A 19,718-nucleotide genomic window follows, 5' to 3' on the forward strand; every position below is an offset into this window, starting at 1 on the left:
CAAATGAAACAATGTATTTTTATTACTATTGTTATTTTATTAATACGAATAACCAAAGTGAGGTCAGTCTAAATATAATTTCTTGAAATGTTTCCTTCAAGAGATTCTCTATTTTTTTTTGATACCATTCTTACTGTCTATCTCAAAATGATGAATATAACACAGATATATAAAGATGTAATTATCTACAAGTCATATTTAGAAACATTAAGAAATTTGATCAGCTTAGCAACCATCAGTTGGTTGTTTCATTGGCAAGAATTTCAAATCACATTAGTACTTATCTTTAGAGGACTGCAAATATGTTGTATGGTCTACATGCTTTGTTTAGTTATTACACCTCATTATTGTCATATGGGTTGTGGTACAGTATAAGAAGAAATCTATAGACCGACTTGTAGTAGATGTCACAGTTAAGTCACTTGCAACTGCGCATGCATTGCGGAGGCAGAAAAGCACTGGTAACAAATGGAAGGAAATGGGTAAAATCCATGGAATAAGAGAAAAAATGTATTGTTGTGCCTTTGGATTTCAGAATCGGAAAGCAAATTATTTTTTATAGAATACTGCTGTCAAAGACGCCATTTGAAGCTAAACGCAGATGTTTAAACAGACAGACTTATGGATGGAACCTGCTATGATTACTTTTAAAAGCATGAATTTGATTTAAATAATAGGTCTATATAATATTCACATATGCTGTTCATATGGGACATATTATATTAGCCCTACAGTTAAAGCATGAAATACTATTTAATCTATAGGGCAAATCAAGCGTTTTGGATGTGATATTTTGCATTATGGATGTGACATATAAATGCTAAGAGAATAACACTTACCAGACTATGGAAAATCATGCATGTTTTAAAAACTTTAAGAGGGACCACACATGGGTATCTGAACCACCAAATGTTGACATCTTTGCTATCAGTATAGTAAAAACATTATTTTTTCATGGGTTGACATTTGCATGGAATTACCCTATAACTTTTTACCTTTACATATTTTATCTCACAATTTTGACTTTTTTCTCTTGCAAATGCAAGTTTATATCTCGTATTTCGGACTTTATAACTTGATTTAACTCAACAATAGCGAGTTTGTCAATTGAAGTGTGAGATATAAACTCATGAGCTGAGGACAAAAGAGAGAATGACGAGTTGATTTTTCTTATCAGAATAGTGAGACACAATCTCGGAATTGCAAGAAAATTTACCTTTTTTCTTCTTTTATTCCATGGTTTCAATAGACTTCTACTTGAAAGCTCTCATTTTCTGCCACCACATAGGCTCTGCCAACAAAAACATCACTACTATTTGCAAACACTGAATTAGTCTATAATGAAGCAACAGTGGGTGACATGGGAGACACTGAGAGGACCTGGCAACCATAAATCAGGCACTATGAATGTTGGTTTAGGCAAACAAGAAGTGTTCAGATGTGAACAGTTGGAGTTTTCTCTCTCTCTGTCTCTTTTTCTGTATATTGATATTTATTCATGGTCTTGTAGACGCTCAGATAACCTAGAGCAAAATCCACTGGAGTTTTCTGCATGAATGTGGTATGACTATTTTTAGTTGTGATGCTGTGTTGCATTGTTCATGGAACTATATGACATTGAGTTCACACATTCTCAGTCAGCTTTATGTCCACTCTGCTTCTTATAGCAGAGCTTATGTGTGTATTGGGAATAGAGTTAGGGAAGCAGAAAAAAAGAGGAAAGAGAGCAGACAAAGGACACCATCATGAGTGAGCAGTTTATTTAAAAGACACGTCATGCAGAGGAAGGAAAGGAGGTTGGAAACTGAACTTAACTGAACTAAAAAGACATGACACAATGCATTTTCACTGCTCTGTCTGAACCATTTTGGTATTTAATAGTTTATTTTTAGAGCCCGCTGTACCCTTCGAGGCACAAAATGCAAATTTGTTCTGCACTAATCTGCCTATTATATTGATTGTCAGTGGATTGTTTATTGCAGTGAGTGTTTATGTGTTGATAAATGTGGATAAATTATATAATGTCTGACTGTATTATGTGAATGTGTCTGTGAAATGACTGATTGAGCATATAGGTGAAGCAGAAGTAACTAGGCCACAGTTTCAAATTTATAATCCAGTCCACAATAAATCAATGGTCTGTTCTTTGTCCTTGACTCAGAACAGAAATGAACACTGTGTTTACCTCAATTTGTTCAAGAGTAAATCTGTAATGCTCTGTTTTGTGTCTCTTTATATACGGATAAGTGTGATAGTCTTTATAACTCAGATACAATATCTCTGTCTAACAAGGCCAGCTATGTATGTCAAGGTCTTCTCAACACCGAAGCTTGCCATTTCCATCAGTTTCCATCACTGATGGGTTGTTCTTTTTTTTTTTCTCAGCAGCCACTAAAGTAATGACATCACCTTTAACTCCAGAAAAGAGACCTCAAAGCAATGGCCATGCATCACCAACTCACCAGAAAACCAACCAAGGCAGCCCTTCTATAAAACACAGTAAGACCATATTTAATTAAAAAGTGTGTATATATAAAATGTTTTTCACCATTTTTGTGTAGTTGTACCCTTTTCAACAATGACTGAATGATTTTGAGATCCATCTTTTTACACTGAGGACGACTGAGGGACTCATATGCAAATGAGGCTCACTGATGCTCCATAAGGAAACACGATGCATTAAGAGCTGGGGGGGGTGAAAACTTTTTGAATTTGAAGATCAGGGTAAATTGAACTTATTTTGTCTTCTGGAAAACCTCTAAGCATCTTCTGTAGCTTCTGAAGGGTGGTATTAAATGAAAAAATATATAATGTTTAGGCAAAATAAGAAAAATGTAGGCCTACACATCTTCATTTCTGTTCAAAAGTTTACACCCCTGGCTCTTAAAGCATGGTTTTTCCTTCTAGAGAATCAGTGAGTGTTTGAACCTTCTGTAATTGCATATGAGTCTCTCAGTTGTCCTCACTGAGAAAAGATGGATCTCAAAATCAGAGTGTCAATGTATGTAATCATAAAGTCCATGTAAACTTCTGAATGAGGTTTATAAATTCAACTGTTATTTTCCTGGTAACAATTTACAGTAAGGTGTCATTTGTTAACATTAGTTAATGTATTAACTGTCATGAACAATCAATGAACAATATGTTTATTACACTATTTATTATTCTTTGTTAATGTTAGTTAAAATACAGTTGTTCATTGATTGTTCATGTTAGTTCACAGTGCATTAATTAATGTTAACAAACACAACTTTGGATTTTAATAATATGTTAGTAAATGTTGAAATTAACATTAACAAATGCTGTAGAAGTAGTGCTCATTCTTAGTTCATGTTAACTAATGTAGTAACTGATGTAGTAACTAACTTACTAATGTTAACAAATTAACCTTATTGTAAAGTGTTACCATTTTCTCTTGTGGAAAGTAAATTCCCTTTATGTGAAATATCTTATTCAGGTCAGTACTAAATAAAAAAAAAAAATACATGCATTTTGTATGATCCCTCTTATTTTGGTCAAATAATTAACATTTTGCAGATTTTATGAGGTGTATGTAAACTTTTGACCTTTGGAAATAGTATTTTATTATATTATGCTATATTATAATATTGATTTTGGATCAGATGTCATATTGTTGAAAATGAGTTGATGGTAGAAAAAACAATGGGTACTAATGTAATGACTGAACTTTAAATTTCACTGAATATCATTTTCTCCTTCATCCTTTCTAAAGCTGATGCTCTGACCCCACCCACCGTCACTGAAAAGAAAACTCAAACCAACGGGCACGCTTCACCTTCACGTCATCCAACCAACACCAACGCACATGCAGGTAAACAATGTAAGTCCCACTTTTTCTGTTGTTGTTGAGTGGACGTCTTCCATCTCATCTGACTGTGTGTCTAAAAACAGCGTAAACCTCAAGCAGTGTAAAGTGTTAAAGAGATAAAGTGTCTTTTTTCCTTTGTTTTCGTGTCAAAGATATGGAGGGCTATTTGAAGACAGATGATAGAATGAGACTTGCCAAGGAGAGACGTGAGGAGAGGGAGAAGAGTTTGGGTAAGCGTGTCTGTTCGTGTCTGTGAATGTGTGGGTGCAGTGAATTCAAATAAGTGACTCACAGGGGCAATTCTAAGATTTCAGAGGAATATGAGAAAAAGGTTTAATCTATGCATGAAAGTTGCTTTTATTCAAATCAACGTATGTTGCATTGGCAGTCTATATTTTATCAGTTCATGCATTCTTAGAAATTGAAACTGTAATTATGATGTTACAAGTTACTGTTTGAGCTACAGTAATGACTAAAGGATTAGTTCACTCCTGAATTACAATTTCCTGATAATTTACTCACACCTATGTCATCCAAGATGTTCATGTCATTCTTCAGTTGCAAAAAAATTAAGGTTTTTGAGGAAAGCATTCCAGGATTTTCCTCCATTTGGTGGACTTCAATGGGGATCAATGGGTTGAAGGTCCAAATTGCAGTTTCAGGCTCTACATGATCCCAGCCAAGGAATAAGGGTCTTGTCTAGCAAAACAATTGGTAATTTTCTAAAAATAAAAATGTATATAATTTTTAACCACAAATACTTATCTTGCACTAGCTCTGTGATGTGCACTACAACTTCACACATTATGTAATCACATTGGAAAAGGTAGGGTAGGGCGAAAAACTCCATATCATTTTCTCCACCAACTTCAAAACCATCCAACATTGCTGTTTTACCTTTTTTGTACAGGGCATTTGACTTTCTTTGCACGTTCGATTTGTGAAAACTAGGTCGGTACTTTCATCTACGTCACACATGACCTTTCCAATGTGGACACAGAGCTAGTGCAAGATGAACATTTGTGGTTAAAAAGTATATAAATGTAAATTTGTTTTTAGAAAATGACTAATCGTTTCACAACATAAGACCCTTATATCTTGGCTGGGATTGTGTAGAGTCATTTGAAGCTGCATTGAAACTGCAATTTGGACTTTCAACACGTTGATCCCCATTGAAGTCTACTATATGGAAAAAAGCCCTGGAATGTTTTGCTCAAAAACCGTAATTTCTTTTGTAATTTCTGACGGCAGAAAGAAATACATGAACATTTTGGATGACATAAGGGTGAGTAAATTACTTGTTTAAATTACTCAATTACTTGTCATTAAATGTACTGTATGTCAGTAGTGGTTGTGCATTGCATTGCACATGATGTGGTGATTGTCACAGAACGGTAGATGCAGTGCAACTCAAGGGTCACTTCACACATATATTAACACAATGCTAATTGCCAAAAGTGCTAAAATAAAGTCGTTCCCTGTGAGAACAGCCTCAAAATTGATGAAGCTGTCAGTAACAATGATAGTGAGCTTTGAGTTTGATGGTGTTATTTCATAACAAGCCACAATGGGGCCAATAGTTTCTCTTGCTCTACCTCTCAGCTGCACGGGAGCAAGCTATAAAGGAGAAAGAAAGGCGGGCACAACTGCAGTATGAGAAGACGGTGGAGGAGCGATGGAAGCGGCTGGAGGAGCAGAGACAGAAGGAGGAGCTTCGCAGAGCAGCCGTGGAGGAAAAGAGAAGACAGCAGCTAGAGGAGGAGAAGGTCAGAGATCCATAGTCAAATGTACCTGTCCTAGGACTCACTGTCTGAGCACGGAGTCATGAAAGAGCAGATACTGTTTTTCTATTAATTTAAGATGCTATTCTTCCCTTGACCTTTCAAATGCAATTTTCTCATATAGCACTGATATGCCAGATGTCAGGCCACAATTTGATAATCATTCAGTCTGGCCAATAAATGGAAACATCCTTTGTCATTTCCACTAGCTTTAGGGCATTTCAGCATTTGAAAATAAATTCATATGGTGCAATGCAAAACCATCTGAATTTAAGAAGAAAAAAGAATCACGACTTTTTATATTGTTTGAAATGACATTTTCAGCAATTGCACTGTATCTATGGCAATGAATTTCTTCCTTGCCATGTAATATCACCCACCCACAGGGCTGACACTATTCTTACACACTCATTTATCTGTTATGAGCCTGTGAGTGTTTACTGGGTGCCGTGGCTTGTGATACTTCTCCAATCAGAGGGATTTGGCGAGATCAGATCAGACTTTATTTTAATCCTCGTCTCTCGCTGGGCTGTGGATTCATTATTCTTCTCAAACACGGCCTTCATCTGCCACGCAGTCGGCTTTCACAACTATGTTCTTTTTGGAAAGGCTGATCCTGAAAAGGAGTGGGCAAAGAATGAAAGAGGAACAAGGTGGCATGCGGGGGAGGTGATGCTGGACTCAACAAATGTTGCTGGAACCATTTTCAGATGCGATGCAAAGCAAATACAAATGGAAGCATAAATGGCTGAAATTTGCTTTATGAATTGCTGTGTCAATATTTGAGTACGCAATTTGCTGATCATGTGGTGCCTATTAGTGCCATATCTTTAGAATGGAATGAGTTAGAACTTGAGGCAAATTGAGGTGTTAGTTAATACTTGAATCTGTGATTTGGCACTACACTACCATTCAAAAGTTTGGGGTCAGTATAATTTTTTTTTAACAACGTTTTTGAAACAAGTCTCTTATGCTCACAAAGACTGCATTGATTCAATAAAAAAACAAAACAAAAAAAACTGTAATAAGACAGTAATATTTGTAAAAATATTACTACAATTTAAAATAACTGTTTATTTTAAACCTGTTTCTATTTTAATATATTTTAAAATTTAATTTATTCTTGTGATAGCAAAGCTGAATTTTCTGCAGCCTTAACTCTAGTCTTAAGTGTCACATGATCCTTTAAAAATCATTCTAATATGCTGATTTGGTGCTCAAGAAACATTTCTTCTCATTATTGTTCTGCTTAATATTGTGCGGAAACCTTTTTTCAGGATTCTTTGATAAATAGAAAGTTCAAAAGAACAACATTTGTTTGAAATTGAAATGTAACATTTTACATTTCATTACTGCCACTTTTGATTAATTGAATGCATTCTTGGTGAATATGCAGTTGAGGTCAAAAGTTTACATACACCTTGCAGAATCTGCAATATGTTAATTATATTACCACAATAAGATGGATCATACAAAAAGACATCTACATATAGTCCACAAGGAAAAATAATAGTTACTATGATACATAAATATATCAGTATTAAATAATTTATATAAATAAAAATTACCCCGTTCAAAGGTTTACATACAATTGATTTTTAATACTGTATTGTTACATGAATGATCCACATCTGTTTTTTTTGTTTAGTGATAGTTGTTCATGAGTCCATTGTTTGTCCTGAACAGTTAAACTGCCTGCTGTTCTTCATAAAAATCCTTGAAGTCCCACAAATTCTGTGTTTTTTTCAGCATTTTTGTGTGTTTGAACCCTTTCCAACAATGACTGTATGATTTTGAGATTGATCTTTTCACACTTAGGACAACTGAGGGACTCATATGCAACTATTACAGAAGGTTCAAATGCTCACTGATGCTTCAGAAGGAAACAGGGGTGTAAACTTTTGAAAAGAATGAAGATGTGTACATTTTTCTTATTTTTCCTAAATATCATATTTTTTCATTTAGTACTGCCCTTCAGAAGCTGCAGAAGATACTTAAAAATAAGTTAAATTCAAAACATTTTGACCCTTTGTTTCTTAATGCATTTGAACCTTCCGTAATAGTTGCATATGAGTTCCTCAGTTGTCCTGTGTAAAAAGATGGATCTCAAAATCATACAGTATTGGAAAGTGTTCAAATGCTGAAATACAAAAGAATATGTGGGACCTGAAGGATTTTTCTGAAGAAAAGTGGACAGTTCAACTGTTCAGGACTAACAAGGGAATCATTCAGGTAATAACACTTTTAAGGTATTAAGGTATTAAGGATCAAGTGCATGTAAACTTTTGAACAGGGACATTTTATTATAAATTCAAATATTATTTTCTCTTTTATGTGAAATATCTTAGGTCAGTACTAAAAAAATAACATGCATTTTCTGTGATACCTCTTTATTTTGGTCAACTAACATTTTGCAGATTCTGCAAGGTGTATGTAAACTTTTGACTTCAACAATAAGTATTATTTTCTTTCAAATAAATACAAAAATAAATAAAAGTCTTACTGACCCAAACTTTTAAACAGTAGTGTATATAGGTATATATATATGGGTAGTGTAGATGAAGATCATTCCTCTGTCAGTGCATATATCTGCACCCATTGTGGTTATACTGATGTTGTTGGTGTAAATATCCACTGGTGAAGTGAGTGTCTGGTGTTTCCTGTGCTGGAACGGCACACACAGGAGCGACTGGAAGCTCTAATGAGGAGATCACTGGAGCGCAGCTTGCAGCTGGAAAACAGGAATAAGCGCTGGGCATGGGGTCCCAACGGCACCGCTCAAGGTGAGTGTAATGCGCACACATCACACTGGATGAAGAAAAAAAGAGCTTGGGAGGAGGGCAGTGAGCAGTGATGGAAACTGCGAGAAAATGTTTCATGATATGGTGGATTTCAACAACCAACTCCGTTTCAACTCATGAAAATGCTTCTATGTTGCATTTTTCCAACTAAATTCAATTTAATTTGCGTTTTTCTTTTTCATTTTATGTGATTTGCTTTTTTGTTATTTTAAAATGTACATTACTGAATTCCTGATTTATTTTTTAAGGTTTCAAGAACATTTTACAATTTTTATTTTCAGTTTTACACAATGCAGTGATTGTAAAGAAGCCATTGTAAAGCTGCTGTGGCACCGCGGTGCAGTGTGTCCTTGCATTTTGTATGATTTTCATCTGGGCTTTAGGACACAGTGTTACTAGAGCTCAGGTTTCATACTTCAGCTCATCAGAGAGGAAGGACAGGCAGGCATAAGTGAATCAGCACTTTCTGCGTGCTGCGGCCCGTCCTACTGGCTTGATTTAGATACAAGCACATTAATTGGTTAAGAAATTGGTTATTGATTTGAGGCTGGAGATTTAATCTTTTAAGAAGCCAGGGAAGTTCAGAAGGAAGAAAGCTTGTTTGTCTAACATTTCTGAAAGCTTTTATTCATCCAAGTCATTGTATATTGTAAAATTTGTAAAATCTAAATTATTTAAATAATTTTTATTGTTATTTTAACAAAATGAGCAGATGCTTTTATCCACAGTGACATTTGAACGTTTCATTACGAGGAATATTCCACTCATAAATGAAAATTCTATCATGATTTACTCACACTTATGTTGCTCCAAACCTGTATGACTTTATTTCTTCTATGGAAGAAAAAAAAATATTTTGAATAATGTTGATAGATAAACATTTTCAGTTCTCACTAACCGGGTTTTCCATCCAATCTTATATGCGAAATTGGGAATAATGCATAAAACATTTGCGAATAAGCAGTTTCCATTCAAGTCGAAGAGCACAAAATCGTCACTTCCTGATAAACTGACACTAAATATCACTAAGAAAAGTAGGAGAAGCCACTGAATATAATAATTTTCATATACACAAAACACAATAAATGTGGTCACTGCGGAAAAGGCGGATGCCAGCTGTTTGGGAACGCAGTCTTGTAAGATAGTTTTGGGAGGCAATTACAAAGAAATTATTTTGACGACTTTGCTCAGGCATTTCAGAATGATGGTAACTATTTCAGATGCTGTGCAATGAGATTGTTTCGCTGGTTAATCAAATTATCCCAAATAATTTGCACAAAGTCACATGACTTTTTTGGTGCCTGATGACTTGAATATTGACTTCTATTTCATGGACAAAAGATGTAAAAATACAATGAAGGTCAAAGGGAACGAAACTGGTTATCTTAAAAAAAATCACATGAGGGTGAGTAAAAGATGACAGAAAGTAGTTTTTTGGGGGGTGAACTATCCCTTTTAACCCTAGAAAAAGTAAATGCTTATTGAGAGCACTCAGGTGATTTTAGGCACTTGATCATAAAAGTGTGTTCTGATGTTTTTATGATGATTGCAGTGTGTGTGTAAGTGAAGGATGCAGGTTTGAGTGTGTCTGAAATCAGCTCAGCCCTGCTCATTTTGTCTGGCTGCCATGCTTAAAGAGCGCCAGAGGATATGGTGAAGTGTTTAGGTGTGTGTGCTGCACACACCACCCCAAAAACACACACTTCACTTAAGGGTGCCCAGTCTGTCCATAACGCTCTGCTGTTTCTGCTGTGCTCTACCGTGACCCTATCGCCCAGGTGACTGGGAGAATGCCCTGCCTCCTCTCTCTGCTGCCTCCGCCCTCCCCCATGACCTCGCTGCTCCCTCTCCTGCTGCCATCGAGTCAGGCAACGGTATGAACCCAAGCTGGCCTTTTCTCATCCCTTCTTCCTTCCCGTCCCCTCGGACTGACACCATTTTTGATTTCCATTCCAAAACTCTAAACCAGCCTACTCTCCTTCCCCTGTTCCTGCTTGAGCATTTAGGGGGCTAAGTAGGGTAAATGCTTGTATATCCAGATGTGACCCAGGTATCAACAAGAGACTGTTCATAAATGCTATGTAAAAATAGCAAATTTGAAATTGCTTTTCAAAAGCCAGCAAGATAAGGGGATGAAAAGAGGAGGCTGCTTTCAAGTATAGTAATGTCCAGTATTTGTTTTGCTGAGCGATTCACATGCTGCTATACCTAATCTGAATGTACAGTGCCTTTTAGAAGAATTCCTGCTTATGGTACATTCTCTCAATTATGCACTGAATTACAAATCCGTCATTGAAATTCAGTTTTATGTGTTTTTGTTTTATTTTTAAGCACTGAGAACAAATTAGTAGTGCTTGCTGGGGCAAATGCTAATGCTTTTTTAAGTATTCTGATTTTTGCTTGGCGAGTGAAATGACAAATTCCTATAGAGTTAAGGTGCAGCCACATTTTCTGTTGTTCGGCTAATTTCCTGGGCAAAATCTAGTCATTTCATAAGGAACGCATGTGATAGTGAATTTTGTGTGAGAGTGAAAGTTTTCCCACATGCAGTGCTTGGTTTGATAGTGACCTATGTTTGAGCAGTTTACAAATTTGATCACATTCAGTGTTGGGAAGTTTACTTTGGAAATGTAATAGTTTACAGATTACAAGTTACCCGATTTAAAATGTAATAAGTAGTGTAACTATTTCAATTACTTTATTAGTAACTGATTACATTTGATTATCTTTTGATTAGTTTTCTACATTTCTAATGAATGTTTTCAAACTGTAATTAGTTAATCAACTCTCAGACAGGTTGTAGCCTAAAGCTTTCATCAGCAATATGGATTAATGTAATTTCCAGACATGTTGTGCTGCAAATTTAAACAAGAGACAGGGTTCCTATGGGGTTTGGAAAAGTATGAAATTTGACTGAAGTATTTTCCAGGTCTGGAAAATTGTGGAAAATAAAAAGAAAGCAGAGTATGGAAAAGTATTTGTGTTTCCAGACTTTTTTATAATAGAAAATTAAGAATTTAATGAAAATAAATTTGTTGTACATGAAGTGAGATTTCATGGCAGCGGTTTAGTGATTCTTTAGTGATTGTCAGATACAACTGAATGAATTCAAGGTGCACCTTTTCCATTATGCAAAATGTAGGTTATAAGCCTTTTGGGTTTCTTCTCACAATATTCTTAGCACCGTAATGCATAGCCTCAAAAACCTTTGCAAAAATAAAAAAAATAACAACTTTTATGTGCGCACAAGAAACCATTAAACTTAGCATACAGGACAATGCACACCCAGCCACCTATTGTGCCATCAGCCTATTTTGTGGTGTGGTTTCTTGCCCTCCAATTAGAGACCTAAGGCCTTGAAATATGGCATACTGCCCTAATGATAGCCAAATTTGAAAACATTTTTTTTCTTACAGTACTAGTCTGTTTCATAAACCCTTGAAACTTCAGCCCATTTTTTGTCATGGTCTGTATGCTGCCACAAAGGATGTGCTATTTTGAACATTAGGCCTTGATATAAGAGGTACTACCATAAGAAATGCCAAATTTTGAGATATGTTATTCCATGTGCATCCATGCTTGTATTTTATTCATAGGAAGATGGCAGTGATGCACAAAAAAACAGGTTATATAAAACTAGAAATTGTAATGCGCAAGCATGCAAAAAAATCCCATGTGCACATGAGTTTCTCAAGGGCACAAAAAGTTATTTATTTATTTATATATTTTTTTAATTTTAGGGGCTCTGTATGTTGTCATTTCAAGAATCAATGAAAAACCCTGAGAAAATACAAATATGTACAAATGACTGTACTATATACCAAATATAAAGCTGAAAATAATGCTCTATGAACTTTTTATGTTAACTTTGGTCTGAAAATTTACTGAGAGGTTTGGAAATTTGAGTCTGAAAAAATGTGGAAAATGTGTAGGAACCCTGAAGAGAAACAATCAAAAGCACCAGACTAGCATTGCTTTACTAGAAGGCCTTTAAGTGGCAGGAGGCATCAAGCACATCAAAAACAGGAAAATATTCATATGTAACCCCCTTGGTAATCGTTTTCATAAATAACTGTAATTACATTTTTAACAGACTGCAGTTACATTTATTGTGTAATTAAATTACATAACACATTACATGTAACAAGTTACTTCCCAACACTGATCACATTTTACACTGAAGGAGGAACCTGAGCCTTATCTTGGGACCAGGTATCACATATGGGGATGGGTTCTTTTGACTTGGACCAGTACAACCACATAGAAACCACCCAGAACACTCTAGATACCACATAGGAGAAATACTGCTGCTGCACAAATAACATATATAAAATAACCCATATATATATATAACATACATGAAATTACGTGTAGCAGATCTATACAAGTGGAACTGGGGAGGTGGAGGGTTTCTGAAGGATGCTGCAGCTGTTACAGCAAGCACTAGCTGAGTATTTGAGAAGCAAGCTCATTGGCTGCTGATATGAAAAGAACCAGTCAGCTGTGCAGTGTGAATAATGTGAACGTTGTGAATGTTGGATTTAAACAGAACATGGTGAAAAACGTAGGCTAATTTCTGGTCACAGTTCAGCTGATAATCTCGATTTGCTGGTAAGCAATATCAGTGCTTTGAAATAAACACATCAGAGAATGGGAGAACTGTTGTGAGTCTGAATTCTTTAGCACGGCGCTGTATATTCAGTGTGCACTGTATACACAATATGCACTGCTCTGTAGCTCAATACATGGTTGGCGAAAGTTAGTGCAAATCTGAATGTCTGTATGCTGCTGTCTTTTTGCGTGTTTTGTATTGATTGTGAGTGTACTTTTTTTCTACCAGCAACTTCATGTGTGTGAACTGTACTTGAATCACAACTATATGGTTTGTTCACTGTTGAAGTGTGTGTGCATGTTTTTTCTTTCTAACTCAGCTAAATTGTTTGATTTATTTGAGGCTTGGACACATTAACATAACCACACACACACACACACACACACTACTGATATCTATGCGTATATCACCATCTCAGAACCCATAACTGGCTCTCATCATCATCTCTTCTGCTTATTCTATATAGATTTGTTGGAAAAGATACAATAGAATATCTGCATAAAATTATAATTTTATGTATTTTTTGGGCCAGATTTACTAAACAGGCCAAATTAGTGTTAGAGCGCAAATCCATAAAAGCGCAGATCGGAGGGGAAAATTCTGCGAGTGATTTCCTGACAATGCTCACACAATGCAAACACAGACACAGCCAGATCATTTCCATAATGACCAGCGCAATCTACCAACAGCAGCGCAAATTACCACCTGCTTTAAGACATGCTTTTTTGGGCATTAAATAATGGCACAAATGCAAGTAATTTGACATGCACAAAGGTTAATAAATCACATTGCGTGATTCATTTTAATACTGTCCTCCCATAAATTTTGCATGTGAAAGGGAAATGCATATTTAATAAGGTCAGACGCAAAAATAACGGTGTCCTTGCATTTCCCATGCTAATTCTTCACTGCGCGTCTTTAGTAAATCCTGACAGTATTATTTTAACACCAAAAGACAGTATGCGCTGACACAAGCTGTTGTAAAACTGGCCGTTTGTTTATTGAACTTAAATCAGTAGTCATAAAATCAATAACATGCTGCTATCCCTTTATTATAACGTCCACATTTTTAATGCATGTTAAAAAGGGGCTTTGGACAAACATTTCCAAATTCATCTCTCCATCTTTCCATTCATATTAATGTTATGTCTGTCCCATCCATTCAATTCATCCATTCCTTTTTTCCCCTCAATTCTCTCCATCCCTTCATCCATCTCTCTGTCAGGCCATCATGGTCATCTGAACTCTATGGACAAACTAAAAGTGAATCGCCTCCTCACACACACACACTCCTCACTGGCTCGCTGTAACAGTGCTGCAGAGCTGCATCTGTCCTGTCTGCGCTGCAAAGGTAACACACACACACACACACTCAGCCCGCAACAGGTGTATCATCTTATTAAAGCTTCACATAGGAGCTGAGTTACATCTTTGTTCGTTTGTGCCACTGATTCATTTGTTTTGTTTTAGATAACCAAAGAGCGTGTATGTGTGTACATGCGGCTTGCTAAGTGTTTAATGTCTTTTTTTTTTACGCTGTGTACCCTCAAGTGGTAATATTGACAGATCTGTTCTGACCAGGAAATGCTCCTATGTCTCTCCAATGCAGTGCCCCCCAGTCCTCACAGGTCACCGTACAGAGGGTCACCGAGTCGAAGAAGAAACAATCCTGTGCCAACAGAAGAGTCCAGTGGAGCTTTCAGTGCCCCCAACACCCCCAAGGTAACAAACTCAAAAGCGCACCTTTCCTGTTCATAGAGGTCCCCTGAGGTACCTCCTGGTATTTTACTGCAACACAACTCTGAAACTAAAACACTGATATGATGCCACGTTGTGCGTCTTTTGGTTAAAATTTTCAGTTGGAGGGCAACAAGAGAAGCAGTGTAAGTCTTCACTGCTTTCCTAGCGCTAAGAAGAGGGGAAAAGAATGGGAATACGCCTGTGGACGAATACAACTTCCTACAGACCTGCGTCTTTGTTCTCTCTACTTTAGCCCTGATGCCTTTGAGACTTTTATTAGACCACAGCTACTGAAAGAGCTTACAAACGGCAGAGACAAGAAATGCTAAATGCCATCCTGGCAGGATGTAAACGTGCGGATGCTCATCATGACGCCGCAGCAGCTAAGGAGTTTCTCAGCACGGATTTCACTCGATATCTGGGGGCGTTTAGACTCCTTGTGTGGAAAAATCGATGGTACGGCATTTGATTTAAGCCTATATGCTTGTATCCATCGCCACTTGTAAGCTCATTTAGTAGCTGTGGTCCATTGTATCAGTATTTCATTTTCAGGGTTGTGTTGCGGTAGAAATAGCAGAAAGTAGCGCAGTAGCTCATAGAGTAAAACCATTTCACATCATCGAAATAATGGCGCTCCCATAGTCCAATATGTGTATAAAATGATGTGGATTTTTTAAAATAACATAAGTCTTTCAAGAGTTTTCTACTGTATATTTCAGTAAAAATACAAAATTTATGTTACATTATACCATACAAGTCTTACTACCTGAGGTTCCTTATAAAATAGCTTTAATAAAAATGTTGAAAAATATGATGGTATCCATTTTTTTTCAGCTTTTTGTTTTCATAGTTATCAGCTACTCCTCTAAATAAATTAATTTTTATTCCTGAATGCAAAATTGCCATATGGCAGTATCTTCTTAATATTTAGTAAAACTACTACCTTTTTTTTTTTTTTTAAATGGATATGTTCAGCAAGGATGCATTCAACTGATCAAAAGTGACAGGAAAGACATTCATAATGTTACAAAAAAATTCTATTTCAAACAAATGCTGTTTTTTTAAATTTCTATTCATCAAATAATCCTAAAAAAATGATGTATCATAGTTTCCACAAAAATGAAATGCATAACTGTGATATGAAACGTTTCTTGAGCACCAGATTAGCATATGTGACCCAGGACCACAAAACCAGTCATAAGGGTCAATTTTTCAAAATTGAGATATGACTATTTGAATATCTGGAATCAGAGGGTGCAAAAAAATCTAAATATTGAGAAAATCACTTTTAAAGATGTCCAAATGAAGCTCTGACTAATGCATATTACTAATCAAAAATTAAGTTTTGATATATTTACAGTAGGAATTTAACTAAATATCTTTATGAAACATGATCCTTACTTAATTTCCTAATGATTTTTGGCATAAAAGAAAAATCTATAATTTTGACCCATACAATGTATTTTTGGCTATTGCTACAAATATACCCCAGTGACTTAAGACTGGTTTTGTGGTCCAGGGTTACATATTAGAATGATTTCTGAAAGATTATGTGACACTGAAGAGTAAAGTAATGGCTGCTGAAAATTCAGCTTTGCCATCAAAGGAATAGAACATTTAGGAATAGAACATAATATTACTGCAGAGGAAGAAAGAAAGAAAAGAAAACAGTTATGTTGTCATATGGCAGCAGTGTACCGTGGAGCATTATGTGTTATTTGTGTTTGTTGCAGAAGGAGAGATTGCGTAGAGAGAGGAGGACTGGCTCTCCGGCCACAGGTTCCCCAGTCAGGCGAGCAAAATCTCCAGCTGATGTTGCCCGGCGCTCTGCCTCACCTGCCACACCCAAGTAAGATGCACACACTTACCTATATTATTTTCATGATATACATAAAATGCTGACGAAGTGATCTTTGTTTAATTACATTTTTATTAAATAATCTGCTGACTATAAGCATCTGAATCAGCTTTCTGTTTGCATGCTTTGAAGGTTATTGCCTAAGAGTCGTACTCAGTCACCGTGTACAGTGCGGCAGTATCCACCCTCCCCTATGAAACACAGACCCGCCACACCGGTCAATGACAGCAACAGGAAGACAGAAGACAAGCAAGCTGAGGATGTCAAAACTCAGGATCCTCAGGAGGGCAGGTCTCTCAAGGCTGAAATCCATCAGAACAAGAGCCCTAATAATGAAAGTTTAGATAAGGCACCAAAAATGGAAACAACGGTTTCCAGCACACCACCTCCAGAAAGAAGAACAATGAAGATAGAAAATCACATTAATGGGGCAAAGGAGAAGAAAAGTGTAGTTTTGGAAAACCAGCAGAAAAAGAATGAAAAGGTGGAGACCCCTGAGAAAAAACATCCCAAATCAAACGGTAATGATGTGACTCCAAACAAATGTGCAGGTGGGTCCGAAACTTACAATATACAATATTTTTGCAGTATGTCAACTATAGCTTTTTATTGATCACATTTTTAATGTGTTACTGTCTTACCTTTTGGTTTACATCAATCAAGAAAATTCAGTTCAAAGTATTCATAGCATTTACAAAATAATACCAAGTAATGTACAGTACAGAAAATATTAAAGACGGTTAAGATGATTAAGAGGCTCATAAAAAAATCAAGTTCCAAATAAAAAAAGGGAAATAAATAAAATGAAGTAGTATAAATTTCATTAAGTATAACCTTCATAAAGCATTGAGCTCACTGGATTATAATAAATAAATAATATAAAATATTTTTGAGTTAAATGTTCAGGACAAATATCTATCATATATATTGGTGCTATGACATATATTGACTCTGTGATATAAGATATTGGTCATATTGGGTACCATATATTATGGAGGCCCTGTTTCCACCACTGAAAAAAAAAAAAAAAAAAGTTTTTATCTTACAATTCTGACTTTTTCCTTGCAATTACAAGTTTACATCTTGCAATTATGTCTTTTCTCACTTTTTTCTCACAATTTTGAGTTTATATCTCACAATTCTGACTTAATAACTCGCAATTGTGTGTTATAAAGTTAGAACTGTGAGATATCTCGCAATTCTGAAAAAAAAAGTGAGATAAAAGGTCGCAATTACCTTTTTTATTTTTTATTCAGTGGTGAAAATGGGCTTTCATAATACATAGCCTTCTTACTCTCATTGGTATAAAACAATTGCTATATAAATTAGGCCCTTGAGACTATAGGGATCCTGCGTTGTGGTTATTGTGGTGGCTAAAGTTATTTTCTGGACTTGTTTAAACTCATTTTAACTGCAGTAACATTTATCATTTATATTTATGCTCTTCTCATTCACAGCAGCTTCATACTGTGAAAATGATTTACACTTGCTTATCTTGTTTTACTCTCTCACAGATCCTTCACCTGTGAACTCTCCTGGCAAGGTGGCTGCTGGTACGACAGATGCTGAGGAGGCGTCTCGTCTGCTTGCAGAACGCAGGCGTCTAGCCAGAGTTCTGAAGGAACAGGAGGAGAAACAACGCAGGGAATTGGAGGAGCAGGAAAAGTATGCGTGTGTATGACTGACGCTGTATTTCTCTGAACTAGTGTACAAAATGTTCAGTGCTTGCTGAACGTGACGCAGACATTTATAATTTATAATTTATGCGTTGCATAACAATGTTAACAAATGTTTTTGAATCTTGTGCTAGACATTTGAATCTATGAGGTTTTCCGCCAGTTTTGAAGGTGCTTTTATATGGGTTTTTCAATTTAATTCATTTAACATTTATTTGTAAAGCACTTAAAAAACACAAATTACTACACTGCTGTACAATTATAAGAAACTGAAAGATATCTATTAAAAAGATTGAAATAAAAGATCATTTAAAATTTTAAATGCATGAAAGAAAAAAAAATAAGTTGAATGACATTTCCTCATAAAGCTGTGATGGTCTATGTGTGATTTTCAGACTAAAGAGTGAGCAGCTTAAGAAGAGGCAGCTGGAGGAAAGAGCTCGACAAGAAGAGAAGGCTCGTCAAGCTGAGGAGGAGAAGTGTAGACAAGAGCAAGAACGGAAGAAGAGAGAGCAGGAGGAGAAAACAAAAGGAAAAGGAGCTTCAGGCCCAGATGGAGAAAGAGGTCAGAAGATTTAAAGTGAAATTACCTGTTTCAGTCACTGGACCAAAAGGCATTCGCTTGCAATTAAATTCCAAACTTCTGAAGAATGTAAAATCCTGTTTCAAAGCCAACAACAAACAATGACAAGTTATTTTATATGGGTCCCAACTCAGAATAAATTTTCACTCAGCATTCTTTTCTTTACTCCACTCCTCTAAGGCCCTGTTTACACTAGTGCGTTTTTGTTTTAAATCGGTATTTTAAAATGAAAACGATCCTTGTCTACACTGGTGTTGTCACTGCATTTCAGAAACGATCTCTGCTACACAACATCTACACTACATAACTGAAAACTCCCACACTAAAAATTACCATTCAGGCTGCATACAGTACATCATCAAGGATGTTTTAGTTTAAGAGAGGTAACCATAATAAACTTGACTGTTATTCCTTGGGGTGTGAAAATGGTCCGTGTATCTTTTGGTCATTTGATTTTCTACTAGAAATAAGGAGAAATGCGAAACGGTTTGATTTTTGTTTTTTGTTTTTTGTTTTGTTTAAGAAATGGAAAAACTAAAATCTAGCTAGATTTTTCATATTTTTGTTCATGGGTAAAAATATGTGATTATGCTTTAATATTTGTTTAAAATGTTTAGTGTATCATTCATTTATTCATTTTTTTGATTTATTATTGAAAATAAAAAATTGAGAAAACGGCTCCTTTTATGTTTTTTCGGAAAAAAAATGAAAAACAAGGATTCAGCTTAAAGGAACCCTCCACTTTTTTTGGAAAATAGGCTCATTTTCCAACTCCCCTAGAGTTAAACAGTTGAGGTTTACCGTTTTCGAATCTAGCTGGCTGATCTCTCGGTCTGAC

General features: G+C 35.9%; 1 protein-coding gene across 1 annotated transcript in view; it reads left to right on the forward strand.

Annotated features, from left to right (window-relative positions):
• Positions 1-19,718, forward strand: part of map7d2a (MAP7 domain containing 2a) — a 31,745-nt gene that overhangs the window by 1,161 nt on the left and 10,866 nt on the right. The window contains 12 exon segments of the mRNA XM_051110175.1: positions 2,386-2,499; positions 3,734-3,832; positions 3,982-4,059; positions 5,432-5,595; positions 8,294-8,393; positions 10,190-10,285; positions 14,633-14,745; positions 16,497-16,612; positions 16,754-17,172; positions 18,136-18,286; positions 18,693-18,824; positions 18,826-18,862. Of these exon segments, the coding sequence (XP_050966132.1) occupies positions 2,386-2,499; positions 3,734-3,832; positions 3,982-4,059; positions 5,432-5,595; positions 8,294-8,393; positions 10,190-10,285; positions 14,633-14,745; positions 16,497-16,612; positions 16,754-17,172; positions 18,136-18,286; positions 18,693-18,824; positions 18,826-18,862 (1,619 nt within the window).

This window comes from Labeo rohita, chromosome 5, assembly GCF_022985175.1.
Source record: "Labeo rohita strain BAU-BD-2019 chromosome 5, IGBB_LRoh.1.0, whole genome shotgun sequence".
In the NCBI taxonomy this organism is placed as follows: domain Eukaryota; kingdom Metazoa; phylum Chordata; class Actinopteri; order Cypriniformes; family Cyprinidae; genus Labeo; species Labeo rohita.